This window comes from Diceros bicornis, chromosome 3 (assembly GCF_020826845.1).
Source record: "Diceros bicornis minor isolate mBicDic1 chromosome 3, mDicBic1.mat.cur, whole genome shotgun sequence".
In the NCBI taxonomy this organism is placed as follows: domain Eukaryota; kingdom Metazoa; phylum Chordata; class Mammalia; order Perissodactyla; family Rhinocerotidae; genus Diceros; species Diceros bicornis.
The window spans coordinates 87,353,187-87,374,018 of record NC_080742.1 but is presented as its reverse complement, the minus strand read 5'-3'; the positions used below and the strand labels follow the sequence as shown (position 1 = coordinate 87,374,018).

The following is a 20,832-nucleotide window of genomic DNA, read 5'->3' as shown; positions in this document are numbered from 1 at the left end:
ATTAGAGTTGAAGGTTGAGGAAGGTTAATAGTTGGAGATGAAGCCAACAAGGTAGTTGAAATCAAAATGTGATGGTGTTAAGTTAAAGAATCTTCAACTTTATCTTTTAGACACTAAGGAGTCGTTGCAAGTTTTTGGACAGAGGAGTGACACGCTTAGAAATACCTAGAAAGATTAATTTGGTGGTTGAAGATGGGCAAATTGGAGGAAGAAAGAGTGCTCAGGTATATCAGATGTCTTTATTTGTTTTAGTCCTGCTAGATAAATGCTTTAACTATGGAAGTGGCAGCAAGAACAGAAATAAAGAGATGAATACAAGAGACATTTTGAAGGAAGGAGAAATTAATAAGATTGGCACCTTCTTGTCCATGGAGGCAGAGAAGAATCATCAAAGGTAAATCCACAGTTTTGGAACCAAGTTACTAGAAAAATATTTTATGAACAGAAATGGGGATGTTAGGGTGGAGGGTGAGATGGCTAGATTTTTAGGAAAAGATAAGGAGTTCAGCTTTGGAAGATTGTCTTTGATGTAGCAAGAGGCAGAAATATATTACTGGAAGTTACAAGGGAGAGCCTGGCCGATGAGAAACATGTGGGAGTCACCTGCATAGGTATGACAGCTTAAACTGAATGGGTGATATCTTCCAGACAGAGCAGAGTCAAAACGTTGGAAATGCCAACATTTTAAAGGAGGAAGAGGAAAAGGAACCACCCGAGTGTGCAATCAGACACTAGGGGAGGAGGTTACAGATTCACATAAGCACAGATAAGAGCATCAAGAAGGAAGTTGTGGTCAGCCGTATCAGATGTTGCAGAGAGGTCAAGGAGAATAGGGGCTGAAAAAAGGCCATTGGATTAGGCAATTAGGAAGTCGTTTACCTTTAAGAACATAGTCCCATAGTGTGTGTATATGTGGGAAGAGAAGGATTAAGGAGTGAATCTTGAAGAAAAGGGAGCATAAACCATTGATTATAGGTGAGAAGGAAAGAATTAAAAGGGAGACTATGTTATTTCTCTTGCCTTCCAAGTTGGGAGTTTGTGTGTGCACATGCACATGACAGCAGAAGACAAAGATTAAGTCATTGATTAGTTTAGCAAAACTTTATTAATATTAAGTACCTACTAAGGACTTGGATCCAGTTAACAGGGAGAAATTGAAACCTGTAAGAGAAAGAGAGGACAGTGGAGGGAGCATGAAGTTCAGGAGAAAATGAGAGAGGATAAATCATGAGAATAGGGGCAACTTGTAGTGTTGGAAAGGAGAGACACCTCTTCCTCTGAGACCAGAGAGAAGGGAGAGAGGATGGAGAATGGATGTTGATTCAGGAATATTTTAAAATGAAGAGAATAAAGGTGGAAAGCAAGGCTGCTGACCTCGGGCTTCTGGACAAAGTGGAAGGTGGGTTGTCTGTTAAGAGAAGGTGGACTAGGGTAATGGGTGACAGGGTGAAAAGGAAAATGTTAAGTAACCACTCTAGGTAATGCCAAGGGGTCAGAAAGACACAGATACTAGGATGGCTAAAAACCAACGCTGCTTGATAGAAACCCCACTTACCTTGTGCTACTATAAGAAATGTTTATCAACTACAGCTTAGAAGATGGGCAATGTTTGTTTGTACTTTCACCTTTAAGAACTTATCTTTCCTCATCGTCTTAGTATTTTTCCTTAATATATTTTCTATGAATTTTTGTTTCTTTCAGTATCACCAAAATGATAAATTGTACGACTATTCCAGAATTATGGTCTTATAGATTTCTGAGGATATATAAATTGTGGGTGAGATGTTGGTATGAAATAGTACTTTCTAGATAAATTTAGCAGAAAAGTGAGTAATTAGAGCCCATGAATTGTGCTACCCACTCCCCGCCAAAAAGGCTAATATAATGTTAGACTGTCTAAATGAAAACATCAGACCAACTGCTGGTCTACTCAATTCTACAGAATTCATTTAAGATGACTAAGATCCCAGGGGGTAAATATGGTTCATGCAGAAGCTAGTAGATCATGAGTGGCTCTGTGACTGGACTTATGTGGGAAGATGTTTCCTCAAACAAGTGAACCTGACAGGGTCTGTGACAAGGAGTAGCTGACCATGTGGAACAATGAAGAATATAACAGTTAACTGGGCCGCCTGATCTTGTCTTTCGTTTTAGTAGGATTGCAATGCAGTGAGAATTAAGGAAAAATCCGTGTCTATCACAAATGATATCTATAAAAAAATAAATAATGAACAAGTCCTAGTATTCTAATTCTGTATCCAGATCTTGACTGTATTCCTGGCTGTACTCTACGAGTCTCCCACCCTCCTAATGGTGGTAGGTGGAACACTGGAACTACTTCACCCCACAAACTGAGCGACCAGAATGTGTTTCGGAGTGGAATAGATTCACTTCTGCAACCTTCTTTTGAAGTGAGAGGAAAATATTCTGTAGGACCCAAGCCACTGGTCAGAACTGAGATGAGTCTGTTAAGTTCACTCATGCAACGGTGACTAAAATATTTATTTTCCCTTTCTTTTTCTTGTAGGTATGGCCTCACATGTGCAAGTTTTCTCCCCTCACACCCTTCAATCAAGTGCCTTCTGTAGTGTGAAGAAACTGAAAGTAGAGCCGAGTTCCAACTGGGACATGACTGGGTACGGCTCGCACAGCAAAGTGTATAGCCAGAGCAAGAACATACCACCTTCTCAGCCAGCCACCACAACCGTCAGCACCTCCTTGCCAATCCCAAACCCAAGCCTACCTTACGAGCAGACCATCATCTTCCCAGGAAGCACCGGGCACATAGTCGTAACATCAGCAAGTAGCACTTCTGTCACTGGGCAGGTCCTCGGCGGACCACATAACCTAATGCGTCGAAGCACTGTGAGCCTTCTTGATACCTACCAAAAATGTGGACTCAAGCGTAAGAGTGAGGAGATTGAGAACACAAGCAGCGTGCAGATCATTGAAGAGCATCCCCCCATGATTCAGAATAATGCAAGTGGGGCCACTGTAGCCACTGCCACCACATCGACTGCCACCTCCAAAAACAGTGGCTCCAACAGTGAAGGTGATTATCAGCTAGTCCAGCATGAGGTGCTGTGCTCCATGACCAACACTTATGAAGTTTTAGAGTTCTTAGGCAGAGGGACGTTTGGGCAAGTGGTCAAGTGCTGGAAACGGGGCACCAATGAAATTGTGGCCATCAAGATCCTGAAGAACCACCCGTCATACGCCCGACAAGGTCAGATTGAGGTGAGCATCCTGGCCCGCTTGAGCACCGAGAGTGCTGATGACTACAACTTTGTCCGGGCCTATGAGTGCTTCCAGCACAAGAATCACACGTGCTTGGTCTTTGAGATGTTGGAGCAGAACCTCTATGACTTTCTGAAGCAGAACAAGTTTAGCCCCTTGCCCCTCAAATACATACGCCCGGTCCTCCAGCAGGTAGCCACAGCCCTGATGAAACTAAAAAGCCTAGGTCTTATCCATGCTGACCTCAAACCAGAAAACATCATGCTGGTAGATCCATCTAGACAACCATACAGAGTAAAGGTCATCGACTTTGGTTCAGCCAGTCACGTGTCCAAGGCTGTGTGTTCCACCTACTTGCAGTCCAGATATTACAGGTAAGACCATTTGCACCAAGACAGGAGACACTGAATGCCCAGTGGCATTCACAGAGAATGTGCAGTGTTAGTCACTGGGGGCAGATAAAATTCTACCCCTGCAGTTGCTGCCCTCAAGTGATCATAATTTAGTTGGGAAATTGAGATGTGCACATTGAAATGATGATTAAAAGCCATGTAAGAATGGTGCCAAGTAAGAGTCTTGGCATAGATGTTGAGAGTTGGAAGGGATTCCTGGAGGCTGGGGTGAAGAGCAAAGGCAGAGCAGGGCAGTTAGAGCCTCCAGGAAGGGCAGGATCCAGACAGGCGGAGGAGAGAAAGGGACGTGCATTCCTGAAGTCACTCCAGCAGGAACGCACAAGACTCCACATAGGAGACAAGGAGAACACCCGGTTGGCCAGAATAGAGGATCTGTGGGTGGTGGTATTGAAAGGATAGGTTGGAACCAGTTTGTTGGAGTATTAAATAGCAGACTAAGGGATTGCAATTGTATCCTTAAACATGGAGCAAGCACTGAGGCGTTTGAACAACAGAGGGTAACAGGATGAAGGCGATGCTTTGAGAAGACGGCTTGTACATCCCTGTAGATGAGGCATGGAAGAAGGGAGAGACTGCAGCCTGGGAGCCAATCAGCTTGCTCCTGTGGTGAGCGAACTCCAAGTTTGGGGTCAGGATGATGGAAGGATTGAAGTACCCTTGGTAGGGAAGTGCAAAGCTTTCATCCCTTCACTCATTCAACAGGGATTTATTTCACTTCTTACATGTGCCAGGCACAGTGCTGGGTACCGGGACCAGCCACGACAGCAGAGGTTAGGCACTCGCCCTCCTGGTGTCTCTAGCATACTGGTTCCCAGCCTTGGCTACAAGATTAAAATCAACTGGGGGGGCTTTAAAACATAAGCTGGCTTGGGTCCCAGTCTGCACAAACTGCATCCACATCTCTGGGAACGGGGTCCTAAATGGGTTTTTTATGGCTTTTCTGGGGGTTCCAGTGCACAGCCAGGATTGAGAACCGCCACTGGGGGGACCCAGATGAGAGCACTGGCTTTGGAGTGAGGAGAAGCTGGGGTTGAACCTGATCCCTTCACTCGCTAGGCTGTGCGACTTGGGCGTGTTGCCTCATTTCTCTACACCTTCGTTTCCTCACCCATAACCTGGGAAAATCTGGTCACCAGCCTGTGGAGCTGTGGGGATGATGGAATGCTGTGATCAGTTTAAGTGCTTTGGTCGATGTCCAGCGTGTGTTCGGCACTCAGGAAGGAGTGGCTAGAAATGGGAAGCAAGCGAGTCTGTTCTATGGAGGTTACGGTGGGTTGTTTGAGTTGATGTTGAAAAGACCGGTGAAAATGGAAGTTGGCAAGAAATGAAACTAAAACTCCCCTGAGAAGATAGGACTGATACACATGTAAGAGATTGACACGAGGGCAGTAAAACCAGAATCCCAAGACTCATCTGTTCCTGAGCGCTTCTGCCCTGACACTCCGATGGTGGATGTGCTTTCTCCACGCTTCCTTCCAGGCCATGGAGAAGGGGCTGGAACATGTGCTAGAGCCATGCCAGCACGGCTGGCCCGTCCCCCGTTCCTGAGGCTGACCTCGTGTCCCAGTGTGCTCACCGCTCGCCCCGGCCGGCTCCGCACAGACCACTGCAGACCCCTCCTGCCCGGTGCTCCTCGCCGCGTCCTTCAGCTGTGGGTCACCGGTCTTGGTAGCTGACCTTACACCCTCCTTCCCTGGGAGGTCTGTAGCCACAAGACACAGATCCCGGCCTGCCCCTCTCCCCTTCCTCATCTTAATCCTAACTCAGACACGTTTCGAGGCCCCTCCGCTTGTGCTCTCTCCCCTGCTTGGCCTGCCCTCCCTGTAGGAGGCATTTCCTGAGCGACCACAGCTTTTTTCTAGGGTCTTACCTCTGTCCTTCACCAGCCATTCCCTTCACACTAAGTTCAGGTGTGCGAGCATCTTCCCCCTCTGCGGAGGAGCCCCTGCTTGCCCCTGCCTCCCTGCCAGGCTCCGGAGGGAGGGATCAACTCCTGCTCACCTGTTGCCTTTCCACTCGCTCGCTTCTTAGACCTCGGTGGTCTGCTCTCTGTCCCTCTGCTCTGCAGTCAGGCATTTCTCCTCAGAGCTGAGTGGGGAGGGGAGCCCTGAGCCCAGTGCTGTGGCCACGGAGGGAGGGGGAGCCTGGGCTTGAAGGCAGAGGGAGGCGTTGAAGGAGGAGGATGGGCGGTGGTTGGGACGGCACGGGTCCTCTGTAGATAGTGCTCTTCTTTGAAAGCGAGCTCTGGGTGGCGTCATCACGGTCACCAGGCCGTCTGAGGGATAGCGCTGCCGTGGCCAGCTCTCCACTGCTGTTGTCACTTTATATTTAGGTGTGCCAATTCAGCATGCCAAAGGTACTTCTTCCTAGGTCTTGGCCTGAATTTAAGGTGAACTGCGGGGAAGTTGGGCCGCTCGGGCTTTTATAGTTTAGTTATCCTGAATTGCTGTTTAGTGACCAAATACTGGCTTCATTCATGTTTACTAAAAATTGAGCATGGCAACTTGTAAAAAGACTTAAAAACTCTATGTAAAAGGCAACATGTACTTAGAGCAAAACTTGATGAATCAAGGAAGTCAACTTGGGGATTCTTAAGCTCTCTGGTCTTCTCACCTCCTTGTGCTCATGCGACACTCCCCACCCGTCTCCTGCAGATGGACTCTCCAGTTTTACTGTGCTTTCGTGTCTGCCCTGGTGCAGGGACCCCAGCTCAGGAAGCCGGGGTGACAGGAGAAGCACCTCCGGCAGGTGTTGAAGGCTCGTTTGCCGACAGTCCCAGGGCTCTCATTAGCTCTCCTCTCCCCGTCCTCCACTTTGGGCCCCTGCACCCCCATTTCCCTCCCTCTGAGTGTGATATTACCCCCTCTCTTTAGCCTGTAAGCGACGGGCTGCCTAGCGTTCTGAGCAGGATAACCTCTTCCTCCTCATGGTCACCTTGGCCAGAAAGGCCAGCGTCCTTCGGGTCCTCATGGTGGGCCCCCTTGTGCCCAGCTGTGCGTTCAAGGGCACAGTCAACATGAAAGCCAGCCCAACTTTCCTGCCTGAAATGATGCTTCATCTCTAAATTGGTCAGGACGTCCTGTTTGTCCCCCAGCCTTGTCTGAACCTCGGAGTACTCTGTTACCATACAGAGCAAGACGAGTGTTTGAGGACAGTCTCCAGCTCTGTCTGCGTTAGTCCTAGCTATGTGGGACAGCCAACTCCAGGCCACATTTATCAAGTTGATTTTCCCGATTGCTTTGCCTTCTTATGGGGGTGGGGGAGCGGATAAAAGCTCCTCAGTTGTCTTTTGTTAGTCTGAGAAGGAAGACATCTTCAGCTACATCTTGAAAGAATGTCCTGTGTTTGAACTGCCTGGGGTAGAGAAGTCACCCCACTGGGGATCCAGCGTCGGCAGCGCTTGGTTCCCCTAGCGTCCCCCTATATCGGCTGCGCATGTGATTCCCTGGGGCCCTCTCACTTGCAAAGGGGAAAACACTTACATGTCCCTCTCTGTTTTAAATTGGACGGTATTAAATGTCTCATCCCACCCTCATCCCCTAGTGACATGGAAACAGTATGACATAAAGAGATGTTCCTATCCTCGGCCTGGAAAAGTAGGTGGTGTGGCGGGGAGTGAACTGTTTCCCCAGCTATTAGGCATTTGCTTAGACAAGGTTGGGGGTATATTGCTGTAGGTATTCTGTGAGGCAAGCCTGATTGTGTGTTTTTCAGGAAACGAAGTCTTCTTTTTCAGTTTAAGTCTGGTGCGTGAGTATTTCCTTCCAACTTGAAGGTCAGTTACGTAGTTAACTGTCAAACCTCACCGGTTCTCAAGCTTTAGTGTGCATGAGAGTCACCTGGACAGCTTGTTAAGAACACATTTTCACCAAGGTCCTGCCCCAGACCCACCACTGCCCCAGAATCTCCAGAGGAGTACGGCCGCCGCCCCTCTCCCCGCAACACAGACCAAGATTCACCACAGGGAATTGGAGGTGAGCTTGTGCAGATGGCCCTATGGCCACTCTTTGAGAAACACTGCTCATGGGAGAAAGGGATTTCCTTAATGGTGTCACCTTTCAGTTGTTCACCTGTAAGGAATGGCATTGTAGGTCATCCTGTTTACTTCTTTTACCTCACTTGGAAGTCCCTGCCGTTTCCCTATTTCATTTTACATTGATGCAAGTGTTTTTGGAGCAAGTAGTACATTGATGCTGGGGTATTTCCACTATCAGCATGACCAGCAAACTAAAAACAAGACCAAACATTAAGCTCTACTCTCAGGAAGAACAAACGAAAAGACATGCCATTCAGGCAAAGGATAGTCAGCGATTAAAATGTGTAGATTTTTTTGTTTCTGGGCTATTCAGAATGCTCTTGTCTAGACTTAATTTGAAACACTTAAGACCATTACTAAGACAAAAAAAATGGGCATAAAAATTTAGGACATAACAAATGGCCAGTAATCTACTTTTCCAGAATACTCTAACCTTCCCTGATTCTTTTGGTTGCAGAGACTGTCTTCTGTTTGATTCCATCGTTGTTTTAGGTGGGGGTAGAGAGATATTTTAATTCAGTTCAATTCATCAGGTACCTACACACCTACCTACATACCTCATCAGTGTGTCCTGTGGTAGATCTACTGAACAGCACAAGATAGGGCATGATCTCCAATCCTGAGGGGTTTACAGCCCCCTTAGGAGATTAAAAGACACAGACTGCCTAGGGTGTAATTCTGATGCTTTGATATTGTGCATATTTGATCACTCAGCAGATACTTATTGAGACTCTGGGGAACCAAGGATGAGAAAAACCAGTTAAAGAAATTCAAAGTCAGTGAAAGATTTTGCAAGATGGGTTGATAGGGAAAGTTTACAGAGCGAGAGCTATACTGAAGGAATCTTGAGGTAGGTCTTAAAGGAAATGTGAGATGGAGGGTGGGGGAGCCTGGGGACTCCAGAGATTGGAATAAATAATGGAGGATGGGGGAACCACAGTGACACCTGGAAGGAGTTGAAGGAAGGAATGATGCTTGGAAGGGCTGACAAGAAGGGTTCAGTGAGTGAGGTCTGACAGTGGAGAATTCTGAGGTAGGCTTGAGGGGCTTGGATTTAACAAAGGAGAAATTTAATGAAGTTAAAGATGTTAGTGAAGTTAATCAATTGGAATGGCAAAAAAAGAAAAGTTGGGGGCACCCAGAGGCTAGGAGACAATAGTAGTTATTCAAGAATAAAGAGAAGAGGCCCTGGATTATAATGGGGGATCCCCCCCAGTATAAATGTGAACACTTTTAGTGCTTTTAACTTTTCTGGTGCTTTGATTACAGAATTGACTTCAAGAGAACTGTTTTTGTCTGTTTCGCTCTTTTATTCATTGACTTTGCTTTCTGTAAGGCACACTTCTGAAGCTCTGGTCTCTTCAGACCCTGGTTTCAAATCCCACCACTGCTCTCGAGTCGTAGGCTCTGGAAGGAGAGATGACTTTAGGTCCAGTCCTGGAGCTGCCTATCCCCAGCTAACTGTGAGCCATCCACACTCCTGCATCTGGATCCCATTATGACCAGGGCCTGTGTTTACAAGACAAATTTCCAGACTTAGTGGTTCAGTCACAGCCAGGGGACACTTTCCTCACCTGTGGGTTGACCTTGACCTCGTTAGCTCAGACTGGGAACCCTCCATGATCTTCCCCCATCAGCAGGGAACATGGCATATTCCAAAATGCCTCACTCTTAAGTCACTTCAAAAAGGGGCATGGCTTTATAAAGCCCTAAACATAAGTAGTTTCAAAAATTGCATAGCTGTGCAGATTATAAAGTATAAAAGGTACCTGACTAGGAGTTAGGTTTGATTGAGAACAACTTTGAAAGCAATTGCATTGCAGGCATTAGCTTTTTAAGTTAATTTGTCTTTTATTACTAGATACAACAGGAAAAGGTGCTAGTTTACACTTGAGGATATTAAGTGAAATATTCAACCCACTGACGATCTCATTCACCCAGGGAGACAGTTATAAATATGTGAAAGCTTTTAGAGTTGCAACTTCTTTTCTGAGGAGAAGTAATCAATAAGTTATCTGGACTCTTAGCTTATCTTCAGTTTTCCCTTTCTCCTCTCCAGGACGAGCTGTATGGTGAAATAATTTGAAATGAAAATTTTCTCTAGTATGAAATGATTGAAGTGGGAACCTCTGTGTGTATTTGAGTTATCTCTGCCCAGGTGTTCCAGTCTCCCCTGCACGCACAGATGCACACTCACACACACACACTCAGCCCAATACGAGCCCGTGCATGACATATGCAGACATAGGCGTGCTTGTGAGCACCTTGGTGACAGAAGCTAATGCTCAACTCTAGCAGAGATGCTGATGCCCACCACATGAAGGGAGACACACAGACACGCAACAAACAAGCACATGCCCGCAAGGACACACGCACACCTTCAAAGACGTTGAAATACCGTGCACCTTCACAGATCACAGGAGCCACCCTGGAGGGCCCAGGTGCGGAGGCAGAGTTAACACCTTGGAAACTTGGCCCAGTTTTCTGCCTTGCTGCAGAGCTGCCACTACATGTCCCCAAACCTGAGGACAGTAGGGCCAAAACCACTCTTGGGCTCCAGGTATAAACTGGTTGTTTTCGAAGTATGATCCAAGGACCCTCCTGCCCCACTGTCATCCAGGTGCTTGTTAAAAATGGAGATTCCTTGGTCACACAAGAAATCTAACAGGCTCCCTGGGGGTGAGGTGGGACCAGGTGACATACATGTAAACAAGCTCTGCAGCTAATTCTTTTTTCTTTTTCTTTTTTTTTTGGTGAGGAAGATTAGCCCTGAGCTAACATCTATTGCAATCCTCCTCTTTTTGCTGAGGAAGATTGGCCCTGGGCTAATATCTGTGCCCATCTTCCTCTACTTTATATGTGGGACACCTGCCACAGCATGGCTTGATAAGCAGTATGTAGGTCCATGCCTGGGATCCAAACCTGCGAACCCCGGGCCGCCGAAGCGTAGTGCGTGAACTTAACCACTGTGCCACCGGGCCAGCCCCCTAATTCTTTTTCTTAAAAAAACCTACTTTATTGAGGTATGATTGACATACAAAAAGCTGTACGTTATTCAATGTGTACAACTTGATGAGTTTGGAGATAAGTATACACCCGTGAAACCATCACCACAATCTATGCCTTAAACAGATCCATCACCTCCTGAAGTTTCCTCCCTCCCTCTTTATTACTTATTATTATTTTTATCCTTTGAGGACTGTTACTCTAGATGGCTTGGATTCCAGAGTCTGTTGCCCCATGGGGGAGTGTACTACATGCCCTGTGAAGATGGGAGAAGCGAGGCCATGGCAACAGCCTGGGATCGAGCTGTTGATCTTTCATCTGAGTGTTGATAGCCGCCCCCCCGTGGGGCCCAGTTGTTAGATTACTTGGCCAAACCCCTTATACCCCAATGGTGGTGACAGTGAAGATTCAAAAACAGTTGGCGAGTGTGATAGGAGAGGTTACGTGGGTTGGTGGACTGGCGAGTGACTGGGTGGTTAGGCGGAGAGCGGTTGGAGTTGGGTGAGAGCAGGAAAGCAGATGAACAGCAGAGGAGACGTTCATATATGTGACTTTTTGCATAATTTACAACAGATGTAGCACTTACAGCTAAGTAGCTACTGAGCTCTCCCTGTCGCCACAGCTGGGTTTGGAGCTATAATCCTCATTTATGCATCGAACAAGTGATTGTTTGAATTCCGAAGATGTGCCAGACACTGTGCTTTGTGCTGAGGTTTCAAGAAATGAGTAGGAGTGCCCTCAGCTATGCAGTTCTGCCCCCAAATCTGTAATGGAATGAGCTGTCCCTGGGGAGCCAGGGGCTGAGCGTGCCAGGCTCTGCTGTCCTCATCTGCCCACGGTAGACATCTCTCGTTAAACCAAGAAGGCAAAGTGTGTCGCCCTTGAATCGCTTTGCCCGTTCTCTCTGGTTCTTTGAGCCACTTGTAAGTCCCAGGTGCTCTCCCCAGGGAATGGACCCTCTCCTTCCTGCCCTTGGATCTCTTGATACTCACCCACTCCTTCACCAGGCTCCCCAGAGAAGGAGGTTGAGCTCCCAGCCACAGCCTTGCAAGCCAGCAAGACTAGCCTAGAGTCTTCTGTCTCCCTTGGCCCCATCAGCTGCTGGCTCACGGGGTCTTAAAGCCAGATGGAGTATCAGGGCTCTTGGTATTGGTATCGGGCTGTGCCCCTGGTTCCTAGGCAGACATGGAGATGGTGATGTTGTGGAAGCAATTGTCTTAGGTTGGGTGTCCCCACAAGTAGAGCCTGAGACAGGGCTTGGGTGCAGGGAGTCTATTTGAGAGAAGAGCTTAGGAAGCAGAGTAAGAGAATAGGAGAGTGATACTGTAAGGAATTAGGGGGCTGCTCTGTTCTACCTCTAGGGGATCGTGCCCTGAAAGGCAGGTGGCTGGGGCTGTGGTCCACCACCACCCCCCTCCCCAGGTTAAGGGCCCTGGAGGGCGTTAACTCTCCTGTGCCTTTGTTTGGGCCGAGCTGTGCAAGGACTGGGTGGGCTTGAGCTGACTCAGGGGAGGCGGTGAAGCAGAAAAGCAAAGTGTTGTGGTGCACAGAGCAGACCACCACGTCTGCGGTTGAAATCAGAGGGAATGTGACATGCGCCCCCAAAAGCCCCAAAGTGTGAGCTACAGCACCGTGCCCAGGGCATCCATCTTTGTCCTCCCCACTAGTTACATGTGTGGCATTTTTAAATGGAAAGGGAATAATGAGAAAATGCCTTTTTAGGCAAATGGAAGAACTATAGGATAAGAATTCAAAGTTGAATTCTTATCTGGCTAGCCTGCAGCTGGAGGTGGGAGGTAGTCTGGGCTCCAAAAGAGAATATCTGAGCAGGAGTGGGGGGTGCCTGAGTGCCTGAAATAGGAGTTTGTAAGAGAAACGGTAGAGGGAAGTGGAGGTGAATTACTCATCTTCCGTGTTCTCTGCTTTCATGCTCAACAGATGTTGTAGATTCCATTCCCCGAGGCTGCTTTGTTGAATGAGTGAATGACTGACTGGCCGAATGAATGAATGAATGGTATCAGTGGCCTCATGTGTTTATAGCCCCACTCACACTGTCACCCACCAGAAACCATCACATGCCCAGTTTCTTAGAGTCTTTCATACAGGTCCTTTCACTGTTTACCTAAACCTTGGGCCCATGGCATCCGGCATCTCCAAACCCTGGATCATGGGGGCCCCCAACATCAGCCTCTTGGGGAGCAAACACATCTCACCAAAAATGTTCATTCCCGTCTTGCCTTTCCGCCTGTGAGATTTCAATTTAAGACCTGAAGATAGCTGACTCGGCTTTTAACAGATTAGTTCCTTGAAATCAGCCAACATCTGTCACGTCCCATTATACCCTCGCAGAAAATTAGAAACGACTTCCCAGCATGAAGAAGAGGCCGAGCACAGCGAGACCTGACTGGAGCACCTGGAGGGCATGAAGACAGGCCGTCCTCGGGGCCTCTAACCTCTTACCTGCTTTTCTGTTTTTAAGGCCTTACGGACATGCTAGATACGTCCTGTAACTTCATCTTCATATTTATGATCTGAATGAACAAAGGCTTCCTGCCAAGGATAGGACTAACCACACACTGCTCCACACGGGCCTGGCACAGTCAGCACTCAGTAAATGTTAGCTGCCGTTATCATTCTCACTACCACTCTTATCATTGACGTCATTCTCACCATTGTTACTGTATGTGGCAGACAGACCTGGGTTTGAATTCCAGATCCGCTACTTTATCGCTGTGTGACTTTAGGCAAGTTCTGAAACCTCTCTGAGGCTCATTGTTCTTTTCTCTTATAAGGGAAAAATAGCAGCAGATCCTGAGGTTGTTAAAAGGACGAAATGAGATGGCTGCATGTGTGTAACTCACTTAGCACCTGGCCTGGCACCTGGCCGCTATGTCATTAATAACCATCTCACTTCACCTGGGCTCCCTTCACAGTTTACGTGCCTCTGTTTTAGCGTTTATTTTATTTGGCCTGGTATCATTATTAGCTATGGACATCCCCAGTATCCCCAAGCTTCTTTGGATCGTGTATCATTTCTTTTTCCTCTCTGTAGACACATGGAGGCCCAGCAGTCTACTTCACATTCAGTAGGTGCTAAATGAACAGCTGGGAGTGTGTTTAGTGCATTTCCTCCAGTGTCAGGAAGGGACAGTGTCCAGTGCAGCAGTGAAGGGGTTAACATTTGAGAAGAGGAGTGACATCTCTTCCCCTGAACTGGGAGGGGGACATGACAGAACTATGTTGGTGTGGTGAGACAGGCGGGTGATTGTTCTTGACTTGAGGACATGGGCCGTCACCATCCTGCTGCGGCTGGCATACTTGAGTAAAGCTGTGCAGTCCTGCAGTCTTTGGCTGGGCCCAGAAGCCTCAGGAGAGTGGCGGACGGTGTACTGGAAGCCTCATGAAGTTATATGGCATTTGACGCCTGCCGTGACTTCCTGCATCTGCTCGCCATCTCTGCTGAACTCAGAAGGGTCAAGGAGCCAAGACTGGGGTGATGCAAAAGACTCTACTTAAAGATTCCCCTAAGGCAGCGTGTATGTTGGTGTGTGTTGGGTGTTGGGTGTGATGTTGGTGTGTGTTGTATGTGTGGTGTGTTGGGTGTATGTGTTCAGTGGCAGCAGACTGGTTTATAGGGTTCCCCATATTTGGAGCCCCTTCTGGTCCTGATTCATGGACTGGGGAAGTGTACTCCAGTCACAACCTTATTTTATTTATGTAAACGTGGACTATAAAATAAAAGTTTTTTGGCTAGAACATGAGGAACAAACTGTTGGTGCCACTGGACTGACTTCCAGTGAAGGATTTCTAGTCTTCTTTTTGTAGCTTAGAACTTATATTGACAAGTAAAAATGCACTAAGTGTGAGCCCCCACACTATAAATAGATGTGGCCCCGAGAGTCAGATATTCTCACTTGTGCAAGTCAAACAGCCACCCTGGGCAGCAGCAGGGACATCTTAGGGGGATGGGACTGCTCTGAGTCCTGATGGTGGTGGTGGTGGTACCACAAATCTGTACATGGGCTAGAACTCATAGAACTTACATCAAAAAATTAAATAAATATTTTAAAAATAAAATTTTAAAATCTACCCCTAAAGACCTCTGAGGAAATTGCTGATAATAGTAAACCCTTCAACCTTATCTTGCCTAGTTTTTCTTCCTGTTTTTGTTTTGTTGTGTTGTGTTTGGGTAAAAGAGATATCTTTGTTCATCCTGTCACAGGATGGCCAGTAGAGTAACAATCATTTCTGGAAACAGCCAGACAGGGGAACCTATGAAAACAACTCTGGGGAATAAACAGCTGCTGATGGTGCATTGCTGTCACACAGTTTCCTTATTTTCTGTGCTGTTTCGTGTGTAGGTTGTGGACTTGTCCTCTGAAAGTTAAGGACAGTGACCACTAGAAACAGAGAAGTGACGAACTGTTACCTCTGAAAAGCCAAGACTTTGAAAGTCCAGAAAGAGGGTTAAGTCTTCTTGGAATTCAGCCAGCCAGACTTATTGCGTCTACTGGGTCCTGCCCTTGGCTCTTACGTTGTCATGGCCATGGCCAGTGCACCTGTGTGTGAAACAACATAGTTTTCCCCAAACCAGCTTTTTCCTACAGCCAACCTCCCATCTGAGGGAATTTTCCTGCTTATTGTATTGCAGAGAAGTCGCAGCTTCTGCAGGAACGGTCTTTTGTCCCCTGCTGGAGCGAGGGCACCTGAGTGCCATTTTGGATGCAGTGGGTTATCTTGTTTACGTCCTAAGTGACGGGCCTTGGAGAGGGGCCCCCATCCCCAGCAGTGATCCCAGGCTTGACGAGGCCGGTTCGCAGCAGCACGACCTGGGCCATGCCCCCAGTAACTGGGCTGTGGCCCAAGGCCACACGCTGGGCACAGAGCCGTTCCTTCCTTCCCCTCCCCACTGACAGGAGCTTTTCACTTGTTTCCTTGGAGGAAACGAGAAAGTCAACAGCGTGTAAATGTCATCTCGCGGTGTCCTGTGTGGCTCAGAGCAGCCGGTTTAAGACATGGGGTTTCTGGAACTCTCCTGGCAGTGAGAGGTCCGTTTGTTTGCAGATCTGAGCTCACGGCCACACCACCCTGCTCGTCTTCCACTCTCCCCACCCCATCCTGCCCCTCAGGCTGCTCTCTCTGCATTAGTTCTGAGGGGCACTGGGATCATCCTTCCTGGCTCTTAAATGTTCCCTTTTCTTTCTCAGAAGACATTCCCTAAAGCTCCTTCCTTCTCTGTTCTTTCCTCTGTTCCCTGCTCTGGCTCCCACATCCCAGTTCCTAACCTGGAATTCAGAGTCCTGTTCAGCAGGCCCCAGCCCACCCCTCACCCCACGTGACCTCAGCGCCCAGCCTGCCATGAGCCCGCACTGCTCCCTCGGCTCAGGATGCCTCCCCTGCCCTCCGTCCCACCCAGGCCCCCACATCCAGCCCTGCCCCACTCCCTTCATGAAACTCACCTGCCGAATTGGTAACAACCAGAAGTGATCTCTTCCTTCTCAAAACATTTGGATTTAGTGTAATCTGTCTTGTTAGTCATTCATTCATCCACTTGATCTCCAAGGAAATTATATACTTCCTGGGCCCAGGGTCTGGCTTTTAGTCCCCATGAAAGAACCAGAGCTGATGTTCTCAACCGTTTTACAGCGACCTGAAAAGACTAGCCACACCACCAGCTTTATCTAGGGAAGTGACGTGGAGACAGAGACCTGGGTCTCAGTGTCCCACCAACTGTGTGACTTGGGAGGACTCTCTGAACCTCCTTGACAAGCCATTTCCTCAGCTCACAGGCTTAGGTGATGCCCCACACTCGGGCCCTGGGAACTGGGAGGGTCTGGGTAAGTTTGAAGCACGTGTTTAGCTTCACAGAGCCCCTCTGTGTCTTGCACATAGTAGAGACTGTAAAGATATTATTTCTAACCATGACCTGCCGACCCGCCCCTTTCTCTCCGTTCCTGGATTTTCATTTTCCTTCTCTTCCCTCTACTTTGTATTCCCAGGGCTCTCCCGAGCTAATCCAGGTGGGCACACCAGCAGTGGGTGAGAAGTCTCCAGACATCCCATACTCGGGCTCTGGGGGACACGGTGAAGCGGAGCTTAGCTTTCAGAGTGTTGCCAGTTAATTGCTTTACTGTCAGATGTCACGGCTGCCCTGCAACAGATATGTTCATGTGTGACTCTCAGTTTGGGGCCATGCAGATCCAAAGGAGGTTTCTGCTGGCCCTGACAGAAACAGTAAGATTGAAGATAGATTTTTCTTTGAGAAATGAGTCATTAAAAATTTTTTTTCCAACTTTTCATGTTTCTATTGTGTCATGGTTTGTATAGAAAGACCTATCTTCATCTCATTGCTTTACTTTATAAGCTCTTCTCAGCGAGTGCTATGGAACAGCTACTGTATGTGTGACACTACAGACACCGAGGGGACACTGTCCCTGGCTTTGGGCAATGTGCTGCGGCTTGTTTGGAAAGAACATCTCTTATGGGCTTACCCATTTAGACGAAAGTCTCAGGAACTTGAAGGCACCAAAGAAACTAGCAGAAGTGCCGAGTGGGCCGGACTCGCTCCTGTGAGGGGGAGTTCTGGTGAGAAAGTCTCACGTGAGAAACGAGTTGAGAAGAAAGATTATTTATAGGCTGGCATGGGTGGGAGGTTTAATGGTAAAAATGCAGATTACAGAGAATAAAGTGCATATTTACCCATAGGAAACAACCCCATTTAAAGAGTTGGATACATAGCTCCCTATCTGAACTAAACATAACAGTTTGTATTTGACCCGGCCTTTGGTGATGATGGTGACTCACATTTTCTGAGTGTTCCAGGAACGTGGTTTTGTGTGACCATCATCATAACTCTGCGGGTAGCTCAGGCAGCATTATTGTCCCCATCTCACTCTGTGGTCAGTGCCTTGCCTAGGGTCACCCACGTGTTAGTGGCCAAGCCACAAGTACAGCCTCTGTGTCCCACCCTGTCCAGGCAATTCCTGCCCGACTGCAGAAAGCTGGGGACATTGAGTGCCCTGGGGACACTGAAGACCCTGTGCCGAGGCATCCTAGAAATCCGACGGATGCAGAGGGACAGCCTCTAGCCCCTCTAGACAGGCCCGTGCCGCATGCAGGCTCAGGAATGTGTTTGATCCGGGCAGTCTCCTCTCTGGCCTCCTGCCCTCTCCACCCTCGTAAAGACGGGCGTCCTGTCGTCTAGCGAGTGCCGCTGAGAGATTCATTTTCCTGTCACGCCCGGAGTCCCGTGCTTGGTTCTGCACGGACACTGGATTTGCATACGGCTCGGTTTTGTTTGTTGCTCCCTCCCTGTCCTGGTGGCAGTGAAACGTGGTGTCCTTGACGCTGGACAGGGCGGCACCTGCGCCCGCTCTGAGATGAACGAGTCTGGGGTGGAGACCAGGCAGCGTGGGTGGACAGCCTCAGTGCGCACGCGTGTCCCCCGGCGTGTGCCGCACGTCCGCTCGTGGTCCCAGGCGCGCCGGCCGCAGTGGGTTCAGGCACGGGTCAGCCTTGGCCGCAAGAGCTTACTCCTGACAACGTAAGCAGGACGGATGCAGATAACTGCGATGCCAGGGTAGAGAGCAATCGTTTCATAAGTTCGCTTAAGTTCCAGTGCCGCGGGCTTCTGCGCTGGGAAGGACCACCTTGTGCGTGGCGCAGAGGGACCTGCGCTCCCCCACCCCGGCCCTGCCGTGGCCCGAGCGCGCCCAGTGTTACCTCCTCTTGCGTAAAACTTCTCAGCACAAAGTCTAACTTCCAGCCGAGGAAGGAGGGCACGCACAGCCCAAGTAGGGTCGCGTTCTCTAGGTGAGGAAGCGGGGAGGGCCAGTGTACATATTCATGTTATCCCTCATTCCATCTAGCAAGCAGGACTCACCACACTTAAATGCTTTCCATTTTGCCTGCACAGCATGAGAATTGCTGGGTTTGTTTTGCCACAGAAATTGAATATTTCTAACTAAACAAGACAACATTGCCTTTCATAGTGGGTAGGAGGGGAGCTCACCTGCAAGAGATATGCTCCCTCTGGCGCTTGGGAGATGAGATAGTGCCCTGTGCTGGTGAGGGAGGTGAAGGATCCCAGCTCTTCAGCGCCTCCCACTTGGGGTGTTTGCTGCCCAAGGTACTGCCCATTACCAGAGCCGGGGCCTCCCATGGATGAGGCAGGACATTGGATTGGATCATGGCGGGCTGTGGTGCTAAGCGCTCCTCGCCAGTTACTGTTTTTATTTATTATACCCATCCTTCAAGGTCTTACTCAGGTTTCATTTCTCTGTTCATCTTTCTTTAGCCATTCTGCTCTCCATGCATCTTTCTCATCTGCTATAAATTCTGGTTGCATTTAAAATCTGTGTTTTATGCCTCCTTGCATTTGACGGAACTTTTGGACTTAGATTTGTTTTATAATTGTGTCCTGAGCAACTAACTAGATTGTAAATGTCCCAGGTGTCCATTCTGGTGATGAACGTATTCTCCATACTTGATAGGGGAGTTTGAGGATTAGAGAGTTCACAAGGCCTGTTGAAGAAAAGCTCTTAATGCGAATTCCCGAAGCCTTTCATAAGCCGCAAAGGTCAGCGTTAGTGAAAATCACTTCAGGAATTTTTTTTGTATATTAGATATGTTTAAAAGAGCTTTTTCAGAAACCTTCATACATTGCTGGTGGGAATGCAAAATGGTGCAGCCACTGTGGAAAACAACTCGGCAGCTCCTCAAAAAGTTAAGCATAGAATCACTATGTGATCCCCACAATGCCACACTTAGGTATATACCCAAAAGAATTGAAAACAGAGACTCAAACAAATACTTGTGCCCGTAAGTTCATAGCAGCATTACTCACAATAGCCAAAAGGTGGAAACAACTGAGATATCCACCAATGGATGAATGTGTAAACAGATTGTGGTATATCCACATAGTAGAACATTAGTCAGCCATAAAAAGGAATGAAGTACTGATACATGCTACAATGTGGAAGTACGTCTAAAACATCAGGCTGCGTGAAAGAAGCCAGACACAAAAGGTCACATATTGTATGATCCCCTTTATATGAAATATCCAGAATAGATAAATCTATACAGACAGAATGCAGATTGGTGGTTGACAGGGACTGGGAGGAGGGAGGAATGAGATGAAACAGCTGAAGGGGAAGGAGTTTTACTTCGAGTGATGGAAATGTTTTGGAACTAGATGGGGGCAGTGGTTGCATAGCACTGTGAATGTCCTAAATGCCACGGAATTGTTTACCTTAAAATGGTGAATTTTATGTTATGTGAAGATCACCTAATAAATTTTTAAAAGGAAAAAGCTTTTTCAGGCTGAGAAGTTAGAATGGGATGAGATTTTAGTGGGAACTGAGATTTAGGCCCTTTTTGGTTTATTTGTACATGAGACCTTGAATTGTTAAAAAACACCAGCTAGAATATGAGTAGTTTTGAGAGCTGTATTTGTGTAGTAGCTACAAGAGCTGATTCAAAAATCCTTACAAAAGCAAATTTTTTAGGATGATTTATACTTTTCTGATGCTAGGCTGAAACACTAAAGTAAATTTTGGTTCGTTTTTTTTTTTCTTCCTTTACCTGGCAACAGAAGGAGCAGCTTTATCTTAGCTCTCTTTGAGGCCCCTGGGCACACCAGTGTGTAAAAGTAAAGGTTGGTGTTGCTCTGAAGAACCTGATATTACCTGAAAAACAGGTGCAGTATGCACGGTGAATCAGGAGTTCCGCCAGGAGTTCGCAGAGCCTGGCCAGCTGCCTCTGTGGTGCGCTGCCTCTCTCTCTCTCTCTCCTCCCTCCCTCCCTCCCTCCCTCTCCCTCCCCTCTCCCTCCCTCTCCTCTCTCTCTCTCCCTCTCTCTCCCTCTCCCTCTCTCTCTCTCTCTCTCCCTCCCTCTGTCTCCCTCTCTCCCCTCCCTCCCTCTCCCTCTCTCCCCTCCCTCCCTCCCTCTCCCTCCCTCTCCCTCTCTCTCTCTTCCTCTCCCCCTGTCCTCCTCTCCTCCCTCCCTCTCTCCCTCTCTGTTTTATAAGGAAGACTAATCTTTGTTTGGGAAAAAAAAAGATTTTGTTTAGGATATTCTAGTATTCCCAAAGCATGTGGTATAGTTGATTTTAGAGTTGGCAAACCTGAAATAAAACTCTGG

At 47.9% G+C, this 20,832-nt stretch overlaps 1 protein-coding gene across 3 annotated transcripts in view; it reads left to right on the top strand.

Moving 5' to 3' along the window:
• HIPK2 (homeodomain interacting protein kinase 2) overlaps positions 1 to 20,832 on the top strand; it is a 177,707-nt gene that overhangs the window by 53,942 nt on the left and 102,933 nt on the right. For 2 of the 3 annotated variants that reach the window (XM_058531220.1, XM_058531200.1), the window contains exon 2: positions 2,528 to 3,611. In XM_058531220.1, the coding sequence (XP_058387203.1) occupies positions 2,528 to 3,611 (1,084 nt within the window). Of the gene's footprint in view, positions 1 to 252; positions 395 to 2,527; positions 3,612 to 20,832 lie in introns of all 3 variants that reach the window. The other variant, XM_058531210.1, reaches the window with a different exon arrangement.